This window comes from Talpa europaea (assembly GCF_964194135.1).
Source record: "Talpa europaea genome assembly, chromosome: 12".
NCBI lineage: Eukaryota > Metazoa > Chordata > Mammalia > Eulipotyphla > Talpidae > Talpa > Talpa europaea.
The window spans coordinates 5,961,159-5,980,478 of NC_140079.1; the positions used below are offsets into that span (position 1 = coordinate 5,961,159).

The 19,320-nt window shown below is 62.9% G+C and overlaps 3 protein-coding genes across 4 annotated transcripts; all 3 read left to right on the plus strand.

Annotated features, from left to right (window-relative positions):
* Positions 1 to 382: 382 nt before the first annotated feature.
* LRRC8E (leucine rich repeat containing 8 VRAC subunit E) lies at positions 383 to 3,203 on the plus strand (the record flags this gene model as incomplete). The annotated part of the gene is made up of 2 exons (XM_084250937.1): positions 383 to 520; positions 960 to 3,203. The coding sequence occupies 2 exons, from the start codon at positions 383 to 385 to the stop codon at positions 3,201 to 3,203; spliced, it is 2,382 nt and encodes a 793-aa protein (XP_084107063.1).
* Positions 3,204 to 5,532: 2,329 nt separating this feature from the next.
* On the plus strand, positions 5,533 to 12,818 carry MAP2K7 (mitogen-activated protein kinase kinase 7; the record flags this gene model as incomplete). Of its 2 annotated transcripts, XM_084251234.1 has the most annotated exons (12): positions 5,533 to 5,656; positions 7,223 to 7,270; positions 10,186 to 10,327; positions 10,511 to 10,577; positions 10,694 to 10,807; positions 10,890 to 11,009; positions 11,131 to 11,238; positions 11,319 to 11,498; positions 11,582 to 11,662; positions 11,775 to 11,917; positions 12,520 to 12,565; positions 12,684 to 12,818. In XM_084251234.1, the coding sequence occupies 12 exons, from the start codon at positions 5,533 to 5,535 to the stop codon at positions 12,816 to 12,818; spliced, it is 1,308 nt and encodes a 435-aa protein (XP_084107360.1). The 2 variants fall into 2 exon arrangements, with proteins under 2 accessions (XP_084107360.1, XP_084107361.1); XM_084251235.1 differs by lacking the exon at positions 7,223 to 7,270.
* Positions 12,819 to 15,221: 2,403 nt separating this feature from the next.
* TGFBR3L (transforming growth factor beta receptor 3 like) lies at positions 15,222 to 18,350 on the plus strand (the record flags this gene model as incomplete). The annotated part of the gene is made up of 7 exons (XM_084248800.1): positions 15,222 to 15,291; positions 16,132 to 16,268; positions 16,342 to 16,653; positions 17,111 to 17,237; positions 17,337 to 17,495; positions 17,686 to 17,758; positions 18,220 to 18,350. The coding sequence occupies 6 exons, from the start codon at positions 15,222 to 15,224 to the stop codon at positions 17,751 to 17,753; spliced, it is 873 nt and encodes a 290-aa protein (XP_084104926.1). The 3' UTR covers positions 17,754 to 17,758; positions 18,220 to 18,350.
* Between the last annotated feature and the right edge of the window lie 970 nt (positions 18,351 to 19,320).

Here is a 19,320-nt window from a genome sequence, read left to right on the forward strand (position 1 = left end):
CCCAGAGTCCAAGGGCAACAGGACCAGTGTCTTGGGCTCGGCGCCTTGGGTGGGAGGAGATGCCGGGGTTCGGCGAGAAGGCGCGATGGACCGTCCCTCCCCAGCCCGGGGAGAGCAAGGAGGGTCAAGGCAGGGCAGAGGTGCCCGAGGGCAGAAGTACTGAGAAAGGTAGTACTGGCGCCAGGAAGGAGGCCAGATCCGCGGGGGCGAGGGGTGGCCAGGCGAAGAGGAAGGGGGCACGCGCAGCTGGTGGGTTCTGCCGCGTGTGCGTGGGGTGGAGTAAGGGCTGGGAGCAGAGGCCTGTGACTGACTCCTCCGGGGAACCCCAGCAGGCCTCCCTCCCACGCTCTGTCTGCCCCCCATCCCCAGTCCCGCAGGCAGGATGATCCCGGTGGCCGAGTTCAAGCAGTTCACGGAGCAGCAGCCCGCCTTCAAGGTGCTCAAGCCCTGGTGGGACGTGCTGGCAGAGTACCTCACCGTGGCCATGCTCATGATCGGGGTCTTCGGCTGCACCCTCCAGGTAAGGGGCGGGACACAAAGGGGCGGAGAGACAGCATCGAAGCGCAGGCCTAAATGGGGGAGTCTGGGGCCTGGACTGGAGGGGTGTGGCCGGGGAATTCCCGAAGTCTCCCTGTTAGCCCAGGAGAGAAGCCAGAGGCCCAGGCTAGACCAGTTCTGACCCTTTCCTATTCTTGCCACCGCTGACAGAAGCACCAGAGTTCTCTGCGTGGCCAGGCAGTTCCTACTTCCCTAACCCTTGGTTCTGGCTCCGGGATCTAGAAAGGACGGCAGGGACACCACTCGTTTGCTATGGCGGCCAAAGCAAAGCAAAGTAGCACAAAGATGCATGCTCGGGGCCTTAGTGACTCCCAAAGTCACAGCTCGAGAAAGCCCGGGTGGGAACCTCACCCACAACGCCCCAGATCCTTCACCCCCTTCTGCCCTCCCTACATCCCCAGGTGACACAGGACAAGATCATCTGTCTGCCCAGTCATGAATCCCGAGAGAACCTGTCTGAGGCGCCGTGCCAGCACCTGCTGCCGCGGGCGGTCTCTGAGCAGATAGGGGGCCTCCGGGAGGTGAGTGGCCTCAAGAACAACCTGGACCTGCAGCAGTACAGCTTCATCAACCAGCTGTGCTACGAGACGGCCCTGCACTGGTATGCCAAGTACTTCCCGTACCTGGTTGTCATCCACACGCTCATCTTCATGGTCTGCACCAGCTTCTGGTTCAAGTTCCCTGGCACCAGCTCCAAAATCGAGCACTTCATCTCCATCCTGGGCAAGTGTTTCGACTCGCCGTGGACCACGAGGGCCCTGTCTGAGGTCTCTGGGGAGAACAATAAGGGCCCTGCTGTCGGAAGGGTGACCACCACCGTGGCGACGGTGGCAGGCGCAGGGAAGGCAGGCGAGGACGAGAAGGAGAAGGTGCTGGCGGAGCCTGAGAAGGTGGTCACGGAGCCGCCAGTTGTCACCCTGCTGGACAAGAAGGAAGGTGAGCAGGCCAAGGCCCTGTTTGAGAAGGTCAAGAAGTTCCGCGTGCACGTGGAAGAGGGCGACATCCTGTACACCATGTACATCCGGCAGACGGTGCTCAAGGTCTTCAAGTTCTTCGCCATCCTGGTCTACAACTTGGTCTACGTGGAGAAGATCAGCTTCCTCGTGGCCTGCCAGGTGGAGACCTTAGAGGTCACGGGCTACGGCAGCTTCTGCTGCAACCACACCAAGGCCCACCTCTTCTCCAAGCTGGCCTTCTGCTACATCTCCTTCGTCTGCGTCTACGGGCTCACCTGCCTCTACACGCTGTACTGGCTCTTCCACCGGCCCCTCAAGGAGTACTCCTTCCGTTCCGTGCGCGAGGAAACCGGCATGGGGGACATCCCCGACGTCAAGAACGACTTTGCCTTCATGCTGCACCTCATCGACCAGTACGACTCACTCTACTCCAAGCGCTTCGCCGTCTTCCTGTCGGAGGTCAGTGAGAGCCGCCTAAAGCAGCTCAACCTCAACCATGAGTGGACGCCCGAGAAGCTGCGACAGAAGCTGCAGCGCAACGCCCGGGGCCGGCTGGAGCTGGCCCTCTGCATGCTCCCGGGGCTGCCCGACACGGTCTTCGAGCTCAGTGAGGTGGAGGCGCTCCGGCTAGAGGCCATCTGTGACATCACCTTCCCCCCTGGCCTGTTGCAGCTGGTGCAACTGCAGGAGCTCAGCCTGCTTCACTCGCCCGCCCGGCTGCCCTTCTCCTCACAGATCTTCCTGAGGGACCGCCTCAAGGTGATCCGCATCAAGTGCGAGGAGCTCCGCGAGGTGCCCCTGTGGGTGTTCGGGCTGCGTGGCCTGGAAGAGCTGCACCTCGAGGGGCTCTTCCCCCCGGAACTGGCCCGGGCAGCCTCCCTCGAGAGCCTCCGTGAGCTAAAGCAGCTCAAGGTGCTGTCTCTGCGGAGTAACGCCGGGAAGGTGCCGGCCAGTGTGACCGACGTGGCCGGGCACCTGCAGCGGCTGAGCCTGCACAACGACGGCGCCCGCCTGCTGGCCCTCAACAGCCTCAAGAAGCTGGTGGTGCTGCGCGAGCTGGAGCTGGTGGCCTGCGGGCTGGAGCGCATCCCCCACGCCATCTTTAGCCTGGGCGCACTCCAAGAACTCGACCTCAAGGACAACCACCTGCGGTCCATTGAGGAGATCCTCAGTTTCCAGCACTGCCGCAAGCTGGTCACACTCAGGCTGTGGCACAACCAGATTGCCTATGTCCCTGAGCACGTGCGGAAGCTCCGCGGCCTGGAGCAGCTCTACCTCAGCCACAACAAGCTAGAGACTCTGCCCACACAGCTGGGCATGTGCTCCAGCCTCCGCGTGCTGGATGTCTCCCACAATGGGCTGCGAGCCGTGCCCCCTGAGCTGGGCCAGCTCCAGAACCTGCAGCACCTGGCTCTGTCCTACAACGTCCTGGAGGTCCTCCCGGATGACATCTTCTTCTGCCGCAAGCTGAGGACTCTGCTCCTGGGCTACAACCACCTGAGTCACCTCTCACCCCAGGTGGGGGCACTCCGAGCCCTCAGCCGCCTGGAGCTCAAGGGTAACCGATTGGAAGCATTGCCCGAAGAACTCGGCAGCTGTGGGGGGCTCAAGAAGGCAGGGCTGCTGGTGGAAGACACCCTTTATGAGGGCCTGCCCGCTGAAGTTCGGGACAAGATGGAGGAGGAGTGAAGCCAGGGCGGGGCAGGCTGAGGTCACAGCCTTCCAGATGTTTCCTCCCCAGGATCTCTACCATTGTCTTTCTTCAAGGGAGGTGGCCAGGTGGGCCCAGGCCAGGAGGGGAGGAGCAGACATGCCAGCTTTGGGCCCAGGCAAGATCCTGGGACTGGTTTGTCTGGAGAGCAGGAGGCTCTGGGCTGTGGACAGGGGCGGGGGCGAGGGGGTGGGGAGGAACATCATGGAGGGATTAACTCAGTCATAGGATTCTCAACCCAAACCACACCTGGGTCTCTGGCTGGCTGGCCTGCCCCAGCCCTGAACCAGAGCTGCTGCCCTCCCCTTGGATGTTCTAGCTTGATCCGTGCCACATATGGGGGGTGGGAGCACATCCCAATGGGATTTCAACCTTCACCCCCACACAAAACAGCTTACATCTGGGGTTCTCTCCCAAGGAGGGAACACAGACACAGGGACCAGCTCCACCTACCCTGCTAATCCCTTATTTATAAGTTGTTTGCCATGGGCTGCGTGAACTCAGAAACATGGTTCTCCTATTTGGCTATGCATCAAAATCAACATCCCCAAAAGAAAACACCCCAGGCTCCACCCCTGAATGACTGACTCAGGAGATTTGGCTGGAGGCCAGGAACTTGCCTGTAGATAAGCATCCCAGGTAATTCCGATGCAGGTGGTCCAAGACCTGTGCTGGGAAATGCTGTCCGACAGAATGGACACCTGGCTGATGAGAGCCACGATTCCGATGAAAGCCAGGGACCTCCTTCCTCAGAAAAATATTCACGTACACATGCATGCAAGAGTCTGTAAATAACTTCAGGCGATCAGTCAACAGATCCTCCCGAGAGCCACTCGTGGGCACCCTGAGGATGGTGGACCCCAGTTTGAGACCACATGCTGTGGAGGTACATTTTCCTGAGAACAGGAAGGGACTCTGTTTCCCCAGTGTAAAGGAGCAAGTGTCAGTGGGTGCTTAATAAATAATACAAATTATGAGAGTTGTAATTCTGACCTCGTGTCCATTCCTTTCATTGTCTACGTCTTCCCGGTCAACAGACCCATTACAGGCAAGTGGTGACAGTGGCTAGAATCAAGGGCCAGTCTCTGTCCTGGAGGCAGAAGCACAGAAGGGGTTCCGGAAGACAGAAGGTGGAGACCTTTGCTAACTGGAAGGAAAAATTAGGTAGGGGTCTTCCAGCTTTTTTTCTGTAGGTTTTTCCTCCACTTTGCTTTTCATCCTTTTGACTCCACACTTTTGTGTCTGCTTGACCCCTACATGGTCACCAGAGAAGTCCTGGAAAGTCTTTAAAGCCCCACACAGCATTGCCATGCTAGACCAGGAGCGAGGGCACTCGGGGCAGTCAGCCAGGCCTCTTTCTCTGGCCTGGAGACCCCCGGGTGTCTGCAAAATGCAACCGTCTTACTGGTACCCAAAAGCAGAAACAAGCTGCTGTGCTGGGGCCAGGATTCCAGATTCCAGCACCCTGCAGACCAGTTAAAGGAGGTGTTGGGGCTGCATGGGCGCCAGGCAGAGGGTGTCTTCCACACTGCCCAGGCGGGAGGGTCGCATTCCAGCAGAGGGACCGAGGACTTAAATGCGGGGGCTGACGTGAAACTCGGGCCGTGACCCTGGCCCATCGCCAACATCAGGGGTCACGGATGGATCCCCAGGACCCCGACAGCTGCCCCATCCTCCCCTGCCGCTCCTGCCTGTCCTTGGCTAACTGAACTTGCTGAAATGGAAAGGGCGCCCCACGGACGCCAATTATGGCGAGGAGGCAGCGACCAAGCATAACGGGGATCCTGTCGGGGACGACAGGATAACGGGGACGAAGCGCTGTCCAAGGCGAGAGAGGTAGTTCTGCGAGAGCGTGGGCGCCAGAGGGCAGGAGGATACACGGCGGCGACGGACACCCGTGACCACGGGGGCGTTCAGAGGCGGAGGTGCGCGTGCGCAGCACACGCCACGCGCGCGACAGCGTCTCCCCCGCGTACGCAAGCGCACCTTCCCCGCCGCCACGCCACAAAACTGTGCTGCGTGGAATTCCACGTTGTGCCTGGTGCGCCCGGGAGTTTGCGCATGCGTATCACGCTGGGGCGAGATTTGCCCGTCAGCCGCGAGCGCTAGGTGGCGTCCTCCGGCTGGGACGCAGCACGCACGCGCAGTGGTTAGCAAGCAGGAAGGGCGGGTGCACGCCACGGGCATGCGCCGTGAGGGGCTCGACGGTGGCTCGCCGAGGTCATTCCGGCGCAGGCGCAGTGCGGTGTTTGTCTGCCGGACTGACGGGCGGCCGGGAGGTGCGCGGCGGCGGCGGCGGCGGGGAAGATGGCGGCGTCCTCCCTGGAGCAGAAGCTGTCCCGCCTGGAGGCGAAGCTGAAGCAGGAGAACCGCGAGGCTCGGCGGAGGATCGACCTCAACCTGGATATCAGCCCCCAGCGGCCCAGGCCTAGTAAGCGCGGCGGCGTGGGGGAGGGGGCGGCGGGGCGGGGCGGGCGCGCCGGAGGCCCCGCCCCCGGAGGCCCCGCCCCCGCATCCGGGCCTCGCGCCTCTCCCGTCCGTCCCCCCAGCTGCCGGTGTGCGGGGCGAGGGTCACCGTGACCCGGGGGGGTGTGGGCCCGGCTGGGGTTGCCCACGCCCGGGGCTTGGGAGCCTCGTTCCCCGGGGCTCAGCGAGGCCCCCCACCTGACGACGCGCCCCCTCCCCGCGGCCGCGGAGCCCTGGGGCCTGCCCCGAACCCCGCTCCCCACACCCGCGACGGCGGCCGCAGCGGGGCCCCCCCGTCCGCACACAAGCCTTCGGCCGGACGATTCCGCTCCCGCCGCCTCAGCGACTGTCAGGCGGCCTCTTCTCGGGTCTCTGGGCGGGGGGACCTCTCGGGGTTAGCGGATGGGCCACTGGCACACGCGCCTGGCCGGGGACACCGCGGTCACTTGACCTTGTGCAATCCCACCGTCCCTTTGACCCGGTGATACGCCCACTCCTTCCACTGCTTTCTCCACACTCGACCTACATATGTCAGGTGCCCTCATGTACTTCTGACTAGTTCCACCGCCATCGTCTTGGAGGCTGTGCCTAGCTCCTTCCAAAACACAAATCCAGCCCTCACCTCACATAATCTCCCCTACCCCATACACCCACACCCACCCGTCCTGAGGACCCTGAGCCCAGTGTCTAGGACTCCCAGCACGCATGTGCCTCCTTTCTGATCCCACCACCTCAGCGTGGACCTCCCTGGCATCTGGAGCCAAGAGCTGCTCCCCACACATCCACATCTGGCCAGGGATCACCACAGCCAGATCTAGTCCCTTGTTAAGGTCTCACAAACCCCCTCCCCAACCTCTCGACTGACTCGAGTGAGTATCTCTTGACTGAGTGGATTGTCGTTTGCATTCTCTCTGAAATGATCCTCGTAGCTCATGTGGGTGCCTGTGGGTTCATCCTGACAAGGTGTAGACCTCCCACAACTGGGTACTACAGCCACTGCCTGCTCACCTAGCCTGGCCTTCACAGCCTACCCCAGTCCCACTCCCTCCCCCCACCCCCACGTAGGGTCCACTCTCCATGCCTCCCTCTTCTGACCTGGGTTGACATGCTTCCTCTCTGGGGGGCTAGGGAGGGGGGTCTCTTGAGGAACTAGAGAAAAACCCAGAGGCAGTGCTGGTGTTGGACACCAATTGGGGAAGAAACTGCCAGGACAGGGTTTTCACCGGCATGAGCATGGGTAAGACGGCCTGGATCCAGGGCCTGTGGCGTCCTGTGGGGTGGCTGTCTCCGATGCAGAGTGAGGCACAGCAAGGCCCAAGGCGGACAGGCCCCCGAGAAGCCCCCTCCAGGCATCTGTGTCTGTGTCAGCTCCATCCCATCCTCCCATCTCTCTCAGTTTCCACCCATCTCTGCAGTTTGGCACCTCCCCCTCCTCCTCGTTATGATTTGATTTCTTTTCTTTTGGACAAATCAGTTGTTTCTGTTGTGATTTATCGTGGTGTTGTTTTTTTTCTTCCTTCTCCCCATCCAGTTATTGTGATCACTCTAAGCCCTGCTCCTGCCCCGTCCCAACGAGCAGGTACCAGCCTTTTTATCATCGCCGCTTGGACAACTGCACCATTGACCTAACCGCTACCCTAGCCGCAGAATGCCATCCTCATGCTGTGTCTGCGTGTGCGCGCACGTGCGCGCACATCTTCTCTCACTTTCTCTCCTTCCACACCATCAACTTCCAGCCCTGCCTGGGCTCTCCCCTGTGTCCTCTCAACTGCTCCTCCTTCCTTTGGGGCTCAGGTCTGGCCTCCCCAGAGAGGGAATCGGACCCCCTCACTGGTTGGGAGTCCCGGCCAGCCCCACGGGTTCTGAGTGTGTGTGCGCGTGTGAGTAGGGGAAAATGGGGCCAGGGGATATTTTATTTTACCAATTCAGCCACCGTCTCGCTTCTCGGTGTGCTGTGCCTATCCCGGTGCCGGGGACACAGCAGTGAACACATCAGCCTGTTCCTGTTCCTGGTGTGGCTGCTGCACCACAGGGGGATGCCCGTAAACACTGAGGGCAAGTTGGGGGCCTTGATGCCTGGAGGGAAGACAGGGTAGAGCAGGGTTAAGGGTTTTACTGGGGACTGGGAGAACTCTGGAGAAGGAAGCAGGACCTTTGAGCAAGGTCCTGTGGGAGGTGGGGGCAGTCGGGGAAATAGCCTTCTACCCGGTGCTCTCCCCAGGCCTGAGTGCAGCAGGTCCGAGAGCAGGGATGTCAGGGATATGCCTTCAGGTGGGAGGGGGCGAGGGAGAGACATTGGGGTGGGGGCTTGGCCTTGTTGATCCTTGTGTGCACATGGGACTAGGCTGGGGGGGTGTAAGAATGGAGGGGACCTGGCTCTTTTGGTACTCTCACGTATCGCCTGCTTGTGTGTGTGTGTGTGTGTGCACGTGCACATTGGGCTGACAGCCTGGTACACCCGTGGCTCCTGTTAACCGTGTCCTCTTTTGTATGTTCTTTCTCTCTCTCTGTCTTTTGCTCACTCTGCTATCCTGACCTGCTGTGTCGCCCATCACCACCTCTGTGACCTCTGTCCTCAGGACCTGTATCTCCCCACAACCTTAGCACTGACTCTTCTCCACCCCATTCCCCACCTTGCTTCAGTTTGTGGAGCCAACTGGAAGCATCTGTCCCCTGTCACCTTTCTGCAGGCTGGGGGCAGCTCTCAGAAGCCCGAAGGATGGTGCACGGGAGGGGCCGAGGGGCACAGAGACGCATAGCGAGGGTAGGGCTGTGCTCCTTGCCCCAGAGCACTGCCAGTACAGGACAGGAAAGGGGCCCAGAAACCTCCCAAGGGACAAGAGCCTGGCAGTGTCCAGAGAGGCAAGGACACTGGCAGGTAGTGCAAGGTGGGGAGCAAAGGGGCTGCTCGGGAACCTCACAGGCTGTTAAGCCAGAGAGGGAGGGATTAGGATTCTGACCAGAGCAGAGCAGAGGTCCGGGGCTTACGAAGTGGGGCTTGGAGCAGCAGAGAGGGTGCTTAGGAGACGAGGTCTCCAGGTCTGTGGAAGGTTCTGGGCCCGGCCATGTCCCCTGGATCACCAGGGCTCTTCCTTTGCTACTGACCTAGCAGGACGGCCCCCTGCTAGTGCCTGGGTGGTACAGCTGACCCTCCCCTGCCCCTGCTCTGGCTGCAGTCAAGATTCCTGGCTGACAGGGAAAAAAAGTGCCCGGCTGCTAACCCCCCAGGCACATGTGTCTCTGCCCTTGGTGACCAGGGGGCCGCGGGGCCGGGGGAGGGGTCACGGACCATGGCAGGATTAGGGAGTGGGGCTTGTCAGCGAGCGGTGTGGGGAATGGTCGCCCCCAGGCCTCCTGGCCCATTTGCCTCGGACCCTGGTGAGCACTCACAGCCTCTGGCTGCCAGCTAGGAAGCCCTTTCTGGAATGCCAGAGCCCCTGGGGTTTGGGGGTTTGGGTGTTTCTCCAGGAACCACACTGGCCTGCACTTCCCCGCCCATTGCCCGCCCCACCCTCCAGGCTCCTGGTCCTCATGGGCCCTGCTCTCTTCTCCTGGGCACACGCCTGGCCTCGCTCTGCAGAGTCTCCTCCGGGTGGCAGGGCTCCAAATCTTGGCTCCCATTTCTGTTTCCTGCCCTCCTGTCCCCTAATACCGCCTGCCCGTCCTGGGGTGTTTGCTGCCTGCCCGCTGCCTGCCTGCCTGCCTGTAGCATGCCCAAGCTGTCCGCATGCAGGCTGCTGGAAAGAACCAAACCCCGCCATCTCCAGTCCCGTCAGCCCCTGGTGTGGCAGTGCTGCCCGAATCCCCTTACCCAAAAGACACAGGCCCAGCCTGCGGCCCTGCTCCTGTCCCTGCTGGCCCAGCTCTGCGGGTCAGGCTGGGAGGCTCAAAGGTCCGCCTGTTGGCTAAAGGTGGCCTTCCCTCACCCTGGGTCTGAATGCGGGGCTAGGCAGCCAGAAGGCTGGGCCCCTCATCCACCAGGCCCCCAGGGTGGTCTGGCTCACTCTTACTAGGCAGCCGGGTCCAGTGCTGCCAGCAGGGCCAGAGCCCAGGCTTAGGGGGCATTCCCTTGCCATGTGGCCAGATGAACACCTGACCGGGGCTGGCTTCCGGGGCAGCGGAGGGAAAGCAAGGGAGATGCCAGGAGGGCCTTCTGGCTAAGGGGTACCATCAGCTCCCAGCGCCTGGGCCTCTTCTCAGTCAGCACAGACTTGGGGATGAACCCTCAGCCTCTGGAAGAGACCCTCCCCTGACCAGCCCACTCGATCTCCTTCCAGGTCAGGGGGGTGGGAGAAGGCACCTTAAGAGTTGTACAGGGGTAGGGGAGAGATCCCAGTTCCTGTAGCCCTGGGGGTGGGGTGAGAGCTATACCAGCCTACCTGAGGGATTCCACAAGAGGGAGGATGTGGGTCCCGAGTCCCCAGAGTGTCAGCCCTAGAGCTGGGACCAGCTGGGTGCTAACCCCCTTCCCACCCCTGGTTCTCACCCCCCTAGCCCTGCAGCTCCCGCTGGCCAATGATGGGGGTAGCCGCTCACCGTCCTCAGAGAGCTCCCCGCAGCACCCAACACCCCCCGCCCGGCCCCGCAACATGCTGGGGCTTCCATCCACCTTGTTCACACCCCGCAGCATGGAGAGGTGAGCTGTTACAGTGGGCCAGTTGGCCAGCAGGGGTTGGGCATCAGCCTGGGCACTGGGTCAGGGGCCCTCAGGGAGGAGGGGGGCTCCATCTGTGGGAACCCCCGTGTGTTGGCAACTGGGGAGGTGGCATCAGGGTGGTCAGCACCCCTCTCCACCAGCACCCGCTCCCTGTCCCTCCAGCATTGAGATTGACCAGAAACTGCAGGAAATCATGAAGCAGACGGGCTACCTGACCATCGGGGGCCAGGTACTACCTTCCCTTAACGCCGGGAGCGGGTGGTGAGCCGCTCTCACAGTAGGGCCCAAGGGGGTGTGGGGGGCCAGAGACCTTGCCGGCCCTGCAGCCCTGGCTCTCCTCACCAGCGCTATCAGGCAGAAATCAACGACCTGGAGAACCTGGGGGAGATGGGCAGTGGCACCTGTGGCCAGGTGTGGAAGATGCGTTTCCGGAAGACGGGGCACGTCATTGCTGTTAAGGTCAGCCCCCACCCCGCCTGGGTGTGTCCCTCTCCCCTCTCCCCTCGCTGGGGCTAAGGTTCCGCCTGACCACCCTGTGCAGCAAATGCGGCGCTCGGGCAACAAGGAGGAGAACAAGCGGATCCTCATGGACCTGGACGTGGTGCTGAAGAGCCACGACTGCCCCTACATCGTGCAGTGCTTCGGGACCTTCATCACCAACGTGAGTGCCCTGCTGCCCTCCCGTGGCCACCCCGGAGCCCCTCCTCCCAGTCAGAGCAGCCCGTGCCCCAGGCCCCTCTCCCCTGGGACGAAAGCCCCATGCCCCCGCCTGCCGCCCACAGACAGACGTGTTCATCGCCATGGAGCTCATGGGCACGTGCGCTGAGAAGCTCAAGAAGCGGATGCAGGGCCCCATCCCTGAGCGCATCCTGGGCAAGATGACGGTGGCGGTGAGCCGTGGGCAGAGGCGCTGCCGGGTGGGGGGCCCCCAGCTCCATTCCCCGTCACACGGCCCCCTGTCCGTGCGCAGATCGTGAAGGCGCTCTACTACCTGAAGGAGAAGCACGGCGTGATCCACCGCGACGTCAAGCCCTCCAACATCCTGCTGGACGAGCGGGGCCAGATCAAGCTCTGCGACTTTGGCATCAGCGGCCGCCTCGTTGACTCCAAGGCCAAAACCCGGAGTGCCGGCTGTGCCGCCTACATGGCGGTGAGCGCGGGCCCTGGCCGGCGGGCTCCTGGGTGGCACAGCTGCCTTGGCCACAGCTACATCCTCCCTTTCTCCCACCGCAGCCCGAGCGCATCGACCCCCCAGACCCCACTAAACCTGACTACGACATCCGGGCCGACGTGTGGAGCCTGGGCATCTCATTGGTGAGTTGGGGCTCCTCTTTCCAAGGACTGGGGTGACTCCTCAGTGGAGAGGGGGAGGGAGCAAGAGAGGGCACTAACCATCCACGGCGTCCACGCGTCCGTGTGTCCCCAGGTGGAGCTGGCGACAGGACAGTTTCCCTACAAGAACTGCAAGACGGACTTTGAGGTCCTCACCAAAGTCCTGCAGGAAGAGCCCCCACTCCTTCCCGGTCACATGGACTTCTCAGGGGACTTCCAGTCCTTTGTCAAAGACTGGTGAGGAGCCCTGCGCCGGCCCTCTGCTCTGGGCAGCGGGGTGTGGCCCGGTGCCTCTGTCCTCCGCAGTTGGGGGGAGCGAGAGGGCAATGGGAAGGGGTGGGCGCAGCTGCGGGAAGAAGGGGGGTGCAGTGGAGGTGCAGGCGGGAGGCGGACCCTTACTCTGGGAGCCCTGAGTCGGGCTTGGACCCAGCCTGAGAGGAGAGCTGGCCCCGAGGGCTTGGCGGCGTGGCTCCGCGGCTTCGCCATGCGGCTGTGACCAGCAGGTGCCCCAGGGCGCTAAGTGTCCCGCACTGACCGGCAGGGTCGCACGTGCCACGTGTTCCCATGCCACCTCCCTCGGGCCCCCCACCCATCTTTCCCGTGGTAGCCTCAGCCATTCGGCCCCCATCGCAGACCGAATGCTGTGTGCAGACGCCTGGTTCTGAGCCGATGAGCCAGGCCTCCTGCACCCCGCCCGGAGACTTCTGGGCTGCACGGCCGGGCGGGTCCCAGCTGTCCCCGCAGGCATCGGGGACACGGCGACGTGGCTCGGGAGGGTGGCGAGCACCAGCTGCTCCCGCAGGCGCTCACTTCTCTCTCCGCCGCCTCCTCCTCTCCAGCCTTACTAAAGATCACAGGAAGAGACCAAAGTATAATAAGCTACTTGTGAGTACCGGCCCCTTCCCCGCCCTCCCTGCTTCCCGGCCGCGGAACACCTGTCGCTGAGCCGGAGGCCGGCAGGGAAGGTGTCCTCACCCTGAGCCCCACCCCTCGGGCCCCGCAGGAACACAGCTTCATCAAGCACTACGAGACGCTGGAGGTGGACGTGGCGTCCTGGTTCAAGGACATCATGGCGAAGACTGAGTCGCCGCGGACTAGTGGAGTCCTGAGCCAGCACCACCTGCCCTTCTTCAGGTAGCTGTGCGGTGGCGGCCAGCCCCGCCGGGGCCAGGGGTGTGGCCACAGGCCCTCCCTTCCCCACTCGGCCACCCAGCTGCCCGCAGGGGAGACCTGGGACCTGGACGGCCCCCGAGGGCTGAGGACAGAAAGTAGGGGCGCCGACCCACCCCCGACTCCCTGCCCATCAGCCGTGGACAGATGGGCCTACCAGACCCCAGCCCTCCCTGTCCCGGGTCAGCGGCCCTGCGCATCCCCTGACAGACACTGTGAATGGAAGACAGCAGGCCGCGAGCAGACTGGCTATTTATTCAGTGTAACCTCTGGGCTGGGGCAGCCCCAGGGGCCGGGAGCCACCAGTCCTGCTCCCACCAAGTGCTGTCCGCTCCACCTTACCCCACGCACGCTCCGTGTCGCCGCCTCCCCGTCACCTCCCTCGCTACCTCTCTGGCTCTCCCTGTCTCCCTCCCTACCTCTGCCTCTCTGGCCCCTGGCTCTGCCACCCCAGGCAGGACTCCTGCCTTTGGGCTTAGGTCCCCGGGGAGTGAGCCAGTGGGTTGGCGACATCGGCCCAAGAAGGTGGACTGGGCATGGTGGCTGCAGCCGACCGGGCAGGTCTCTCTCGCTTGCGCGCTCTTTGATCTCAGGGGGTCCTTTTTGGAGTTTATTGTATTTTATTGTACTTGGTGGGGTATTTGGGGGTGGGGGGCGAAGAGCTTGTTCTCATGGTATTTGTCGGTACCTTCAGAAACTTTTACCAAAGTCATGTTTAGCTGCTTTTGGTGGGGCCCCCAACTGTCTGTGGGCGCCGGGGGCCTGGGCCACGGAGCCTCGGCAGCCCTTGCCTGGGAGAGACAAGTCCCAAAGGTGGGCTCTAGGGGGGCTCCACCTCCCTTGGGACTGGAGACTGGCCACAGCTTGGCGGGTGAGTTGAGGACCTCAGGGGATGCAGAGGGAGCCCAGGGGCCATGGCCACACAGGATGGCCTTCAGGGAAGCTGGGTCGGGGTGCGGTGGAGAGCACCAGATGCTGTGTAGCAGGGAGGCATTAAGGGCGTTGATGACTTGGGGGGCTGTGAGGCCAGGGAGAGGATCCTCAGAGGCGGGATCGAGGGGCAGGAGTGGATGTGTGGGTTGGAGGACGTGTGGCAGGGATAGAGGTGGGACAGGCCAAGGGCTGGGCATGTGCTAACAGCCACGCTTGCATAGGGCCCCTGAGCGCCCCTGGACTCCCCCAGAGCTGGCCAGTCCCCAGCCTGCCTGGAGTCCTAGGCTGAGGTGCCTGCAGCCCTCTGAGGCCGCCAGAGCAGTGGGGGTTGTGTTTCCTTTTTGTTGGTGATGCATGCAAATTAAGTGGACGACAAAACGAAACAAAAAAAAACAAAAATAAGAAAACCCCATAAAAACCAACCAACACCAAAGGTTAGGAACCTCGCTGGATGTAGCTGAAGCAGTCTGTACGTAGGCACACTCTCCTCAATCACATTGACTATTATATTCACAAATGCCGCATGTTTAAAACGTACTAGAAGTCATTTTCTCTCTGCTCCCCCTCCGCCCTCTCCTCCACCACCCCCCCAACAGGGGTGGAGATGCCACCTTCTCTTGCCCTGAGTCCCCTTTGTGAGGGGATGTGAGCCCGGTGGGAGACCAACAGGCCTGGCCCCCACCCTCCCTCTGTGGGCGCAGCCACGGGGCTTTTGCAGGTGGCTGGAAGTTGCTTGGCTGGGCCCAGGACGGGTACAGACCCGAGGCTGGGCTGCCCAGTTTGTTTTTATTTAACTTTATTTCTTATCTTTGTGAGTGTGGGTCCACCTGCCTCTCCCGTGTCCCCCCTCTGTTACCTGTCACCAGCCATCCCTCCACCAGGCAGAGGGCGGTCTGGGCAGGGGCCTGGGGCAGCCCGCTGGCCCTTGATCTTCTCAGGCTGCCAGTATTGCCCCACCCCCACCCCAGTCCCTTTTTAAAACAAAATACCCTCCTTTGTAAATCCTTAGACTCTTGAGAATAAAACCCCTCCCTTTTCTTCCACTGAGTCTGTGGTGTGTCATCAGCCTGGTAGAGAGAGGGGAAGGGCCCATGAACCCTCAACGTGGTGGAATGAGGGTTTTGGGGGTGCGGTGCCATTTTGGTAACTGACTGCATAAAGGGGGGGCAGGCAGGATTGGGGCTGGTGTTTGTTGTGACTAGCCTCATATCAAATGGCTGGTGTGCAGGAAATTCTCCCCAATAACCACAGCTAGGGCTGGACAGGAGCCCTTAATCCCTGCAGGCCTTGGGTGCTGCCTCTGATGTGGGGCCTCCGCCCCCGCTCCCTGCTTCCCTGGTGACTGCCCAGCCAAGGACAGGGTCACCTGCCCACCTGTTGCGTCTGGGTGCTGCCCTGCTGGCACCTGTGTTGCTGGCCCCCACACACTTCAGCCGGTATGCTGGGTGCCACGCTTCTGATGCTGGCCTTGCTCCTGGGGACCTCCGCCTCGCCCAGTGGGCCACCTGGTATGTAGGGGCTGGGGACCCAGTCCATCACCGCCATCCTGTTGCTCTTCCCTAGCTCAGCCTTTCACCCAGCCTGCCTGAGGGGACAGTTGGGTGGGAAGTGGGGGCTGCCCCTGACCCCTTTCTAGGTTGTCTTGGATCCCCAGCTTCTCCAAAGACCCCAGCAGCCATGGCGAGGGCAAGGGCTGCGGAGGGAGCAATGTGCGAGCGCTGCCAGGAGATGCCACGCAGGAGCCCCTGCGCACCTTTTGGCAAGGACCCCAGCCTGGTGTCTCCTGAAAGCCCACACCTGCATGTCTGTGTGCACCACCTTGGGGCTCCCTGTACTGTCACTGCCCGCAGCCTGCAAGTGAGGCGGGATCTCCACAAACCTGGAGCGCCCTAGATTGGTGTTACCTCGGGGGTTGGGCTGGGGGGAGAGTAACAGCCCATCGACGGCATGCTCTGCTGGCTCCCCACCACCCCCTGAGAAGGCAAGGTGGTGCCTGAGGCCTGCGCTCAGGCTGTAGAGCGTGCTGAAGGACAGAACCCGTAGACCTCACCCCACCGGCGCCTCTACCACCAGGCCCTCCTCAAGGCCTCCCCCACCCCGGGAATTTCAGCCACAGCTGGTGGCGAAATCAAGGCACCTGCTCAGGGGCGCACAGCTTTGTTCTGGGCTGGGATGCCTTGGGATTTCCTGGGGGCACATCACGGCTGCTGTTTTGCCAGCGGTGACCTAGACCCAAGCCAAGCCCCGACACAGCGTCACTTTCATAAAGGAGGCCGCGCGGCTAGGAGCGCGGGGCATCTGCCCGCGTCCTCCCCTTGCGCCACCCTTTCTCTCCACCCTGCCCCCAGTGTCCGCCTTCCCGGTGGCGCCGGGGCCCTGGCTGCGCAGACCCCTTTTCAGTCTGGAGCTGTCGGACGCGGAGGACGCCTTCCCGCGCCGCGCGGGGCCGCTCGAGGTGCCCGCGGACAGCCGCGTGTTCGTGCAGGTGCTGACGCGGGCTCGCCGCGGGCGGGCGGGCGTGGTGAGGGCCGGGGAGCCTGACTGCGACCCACCCCCAGGCGGCCCTGGCCCGACCCTCCCCGCGCTGGGGCCTGGCCCTGCACCGATGCTCAGTGACACCGTCCTCGCGCCCGGCCCCGGGGCCTGCCTTGGCGTTGCTGCGCGAGGGCTGCCCCGCCGACCCTGCGGTCACCTTCCCGCCGCCGCCGCCGCGCCCGGGCGCTGCCCGCCCCGCGCGCTTCAGCTTCCGCCTGCGCCCGCTGTTCAACGCCTCGGTGCAGTTCCTGCACTGCCAGATGAGCCGCTGCCGCCGCCTCCGGGGCGCCCGCCCGGCGCCCGCGCCTCTGGCGCCGTCTCCGTCGCCCTCGCGGGTGCGCCCGCTGCCAGCGCAAGGCCTGGGACCTCCTCCGGGGCGGGCACGAGCGCCGCGGGCACCTGAGGGAGGGGCGGGAGCTTGGGGGCCTGGGGGTTGGGAGTTTTGGAACCTGGGGCAGGGGCTCCGCAGCGCTCGGGGAGCGGGCGCCGGGTTCCGCCGGGGCCGGGCGCGGGTGTTCCTTCCGCCGGGCCTGAGGTCCCTGCGGCCCGGGAGGCAGGTGCTCATGAAGCCCCGCATCTTGGGGCACTTGGTGTGGCCGGTTAGCGCAGCTGAGCGTCCTCTCATGGAGCCCGGGGGCGGGGGCTTGGCGGCTGACGTGTCTTAGGGCTTGGGCTCAGGGACCCCCAGGGGTCGGGAGTTCAGGGGTCGGATAACGAGGCTCCTGGTTGCAGCTCTTGGGTCTACACCGGGAACCTCCGACCGACGTCGTGACTCTCCCCTCCCCCCCCCAGTGCCTACCGCAGGACGAGGCGTGCGCGGGCTCGCGCGGGGGCAGCGGCGAGGGCCTGGGTGCGGACCGCCCGCACCTGCACACGCTGACGCAGCCCATCGTGGTCACCGTGCCGCGGCCGCCCCCCAGTGAGCCGCGGTCCTCTTTCGCGAGGGTCCCTGGGGCCTGGGAGGTGGGCTCGCGGCGACTCTGGGTCCGGGATCAGTCTCAGCGTTTTTCTCCCACAGGGCCACCCAAGGGTGTCCCCGGCAAAGTCGTGCGACCGGAGCCACCTGCTCTGGCCCCGGCGGCCCTGGAGCCGGCGCCGGTGGTGGCGCTCGTGTTGGCTGCTTTCGTGCTGGGCGCAGCGCTGGCTGCCGGGCTCGGCCTTGTCTGCGCGCATTCAGGTACCAACCGCCGGGACGTCCGTCGGGCGCTCGGCCTCGTCCCACGGGTCCGGACCCGAGTTCACGCGACCTCAGCCGACACCCCTAGACCGGCCGCTGCTCTGCCTGCGGCAACCCCCAGGGGGCACTCTTGCAAGGGGCCCCGCGCGCTGCAATCCCTACTGCTTCGCAGCCTGCCTCTTCCTTCCAGGGTCCCCGCCCCCCGGCCTGCCCCCAAGAGCACCGCCCAGTGGCCCCCAGCCCAGGAGGCACCAGTGAGACAGGTAGTGGGGTGTGTGTGTGTGTGTGTGTGTGTGTGTAGGAGTGTAATGTGCGCTGGTAGGAACACTGTAAGAAGGAGGTGCTGATAATGGCTCTTGACAGTGCTTTCTGTGCCAGGTAATGTTTTAAATGTCATATCCCTAGTAACTAATTTAACCTAAAGACAACTTTCAGGTTAGTGTTATAATCCCCGTTTTAGAGATGAGAAAAATGAGGCATTCTCTGAAGTTAAGCAACTTGTCAATGTGGTGGCGCTGGGATTGGAAGCAGCGGGTCACCTGTGGCCGACTGTGCTCTGTGTCCCAAGAGTGGCCCTCAAATCTCTGACAGCCTCTAAGCGAGAACATGGGAGTCAGACCCTTACCCTGACACACATACTGACGGAGGAGGCCTATGATGGACTGGGGAGGGGGTGGTCTGCCTAATATCCTCTCCTTTGCTCAACTGGGGTGCCCCTTCCCAGGTGTGATGTGCCCCCAGGAGGGTCTGGAGACAAATCAGCCACGGTCATGGGCCAGGCCTGTCAGTACTGGACCGGCCGCATCGCACTTCGGATCTGATGGTACCACAGTTCCTGTGCCCTGCCCTCTGCCCCCATGCTCCTACCTGGGCTCAAAATAAACCTCTGGTCTGACCTGCTTAGTTCTTAAGTCCATGTAGGATGGCTGTGCTGGACCAGGGGACAGGAAACGGAGGCCTGGGACTGGAGGGATTCAGGCGCAGGGTTTGGGGAGGGGGTTCACACGCCATACACGCATGTGCAGGTAGCGCCAGGGGAGACCAAAGAAAGGGTGCTGGAAAAGAGAGGAGCCACGAGTATCAGACTGGAACAGGCTTTATTTGACGAATGCCTGTGAGGGGCGATTCTCGGTGGCTGCAGAGTGAGAATCGCGACTCAAAATGGGAAGAGCTGGGCTTTATAGGGTTAGCCTTTGGCAGGAATATTTTTGGCGCGGGAGGGCGGAGGGGTGCGGGGTCTCTCCTGCGGGAGGGTCTGCTGGCGTTACTTACCCTGGGCCAGTTCTGCTGGCATCGTTTACGGTTGTCAGCTTTACCTCTGACTCTGCTCATCTCGGGTCCCCTGGTGCCTGGTCGTGCTGTTGTAGAGCAACCCCGATACAAAACGGGGTGCTCAGGACATCATTTCCCCCTGACAGTGCGGGTTTAGAGGGGGCCGTTGGTGCTCTCCAAAGCGTTGTCCCAACACAAAATGACACCCACCCCCACCAGCTCCAGTGTGAGATAAACTCCTCCGCCTCCCTCCACCCTTCTGCCCTCAGCAATATTCCCAAGACTAGGCCTTCTCGGACCTCTGGTCTCTGTGCGGTCTCCTCTCTCGTCTGGTTTTCTCCCTTCCCGCGTGTAGGCAAGGGCGGGACTGCTGGCTCCATATCCCAGGTGAGGCGCTGAGGCTCGGCAAGCCTAACCCGCTGCCTGCGGTCCCCAGCCCAGGCTCTCCGGCCAGGCACCACCCCTCTGCGGGAGGCGAGGCCGCACACGCAGGGGTTTCACAGAACTAGCCCAGGAGTAAGAGGCGGGCGCGCGATCGAAGGCCCCGGCTCCA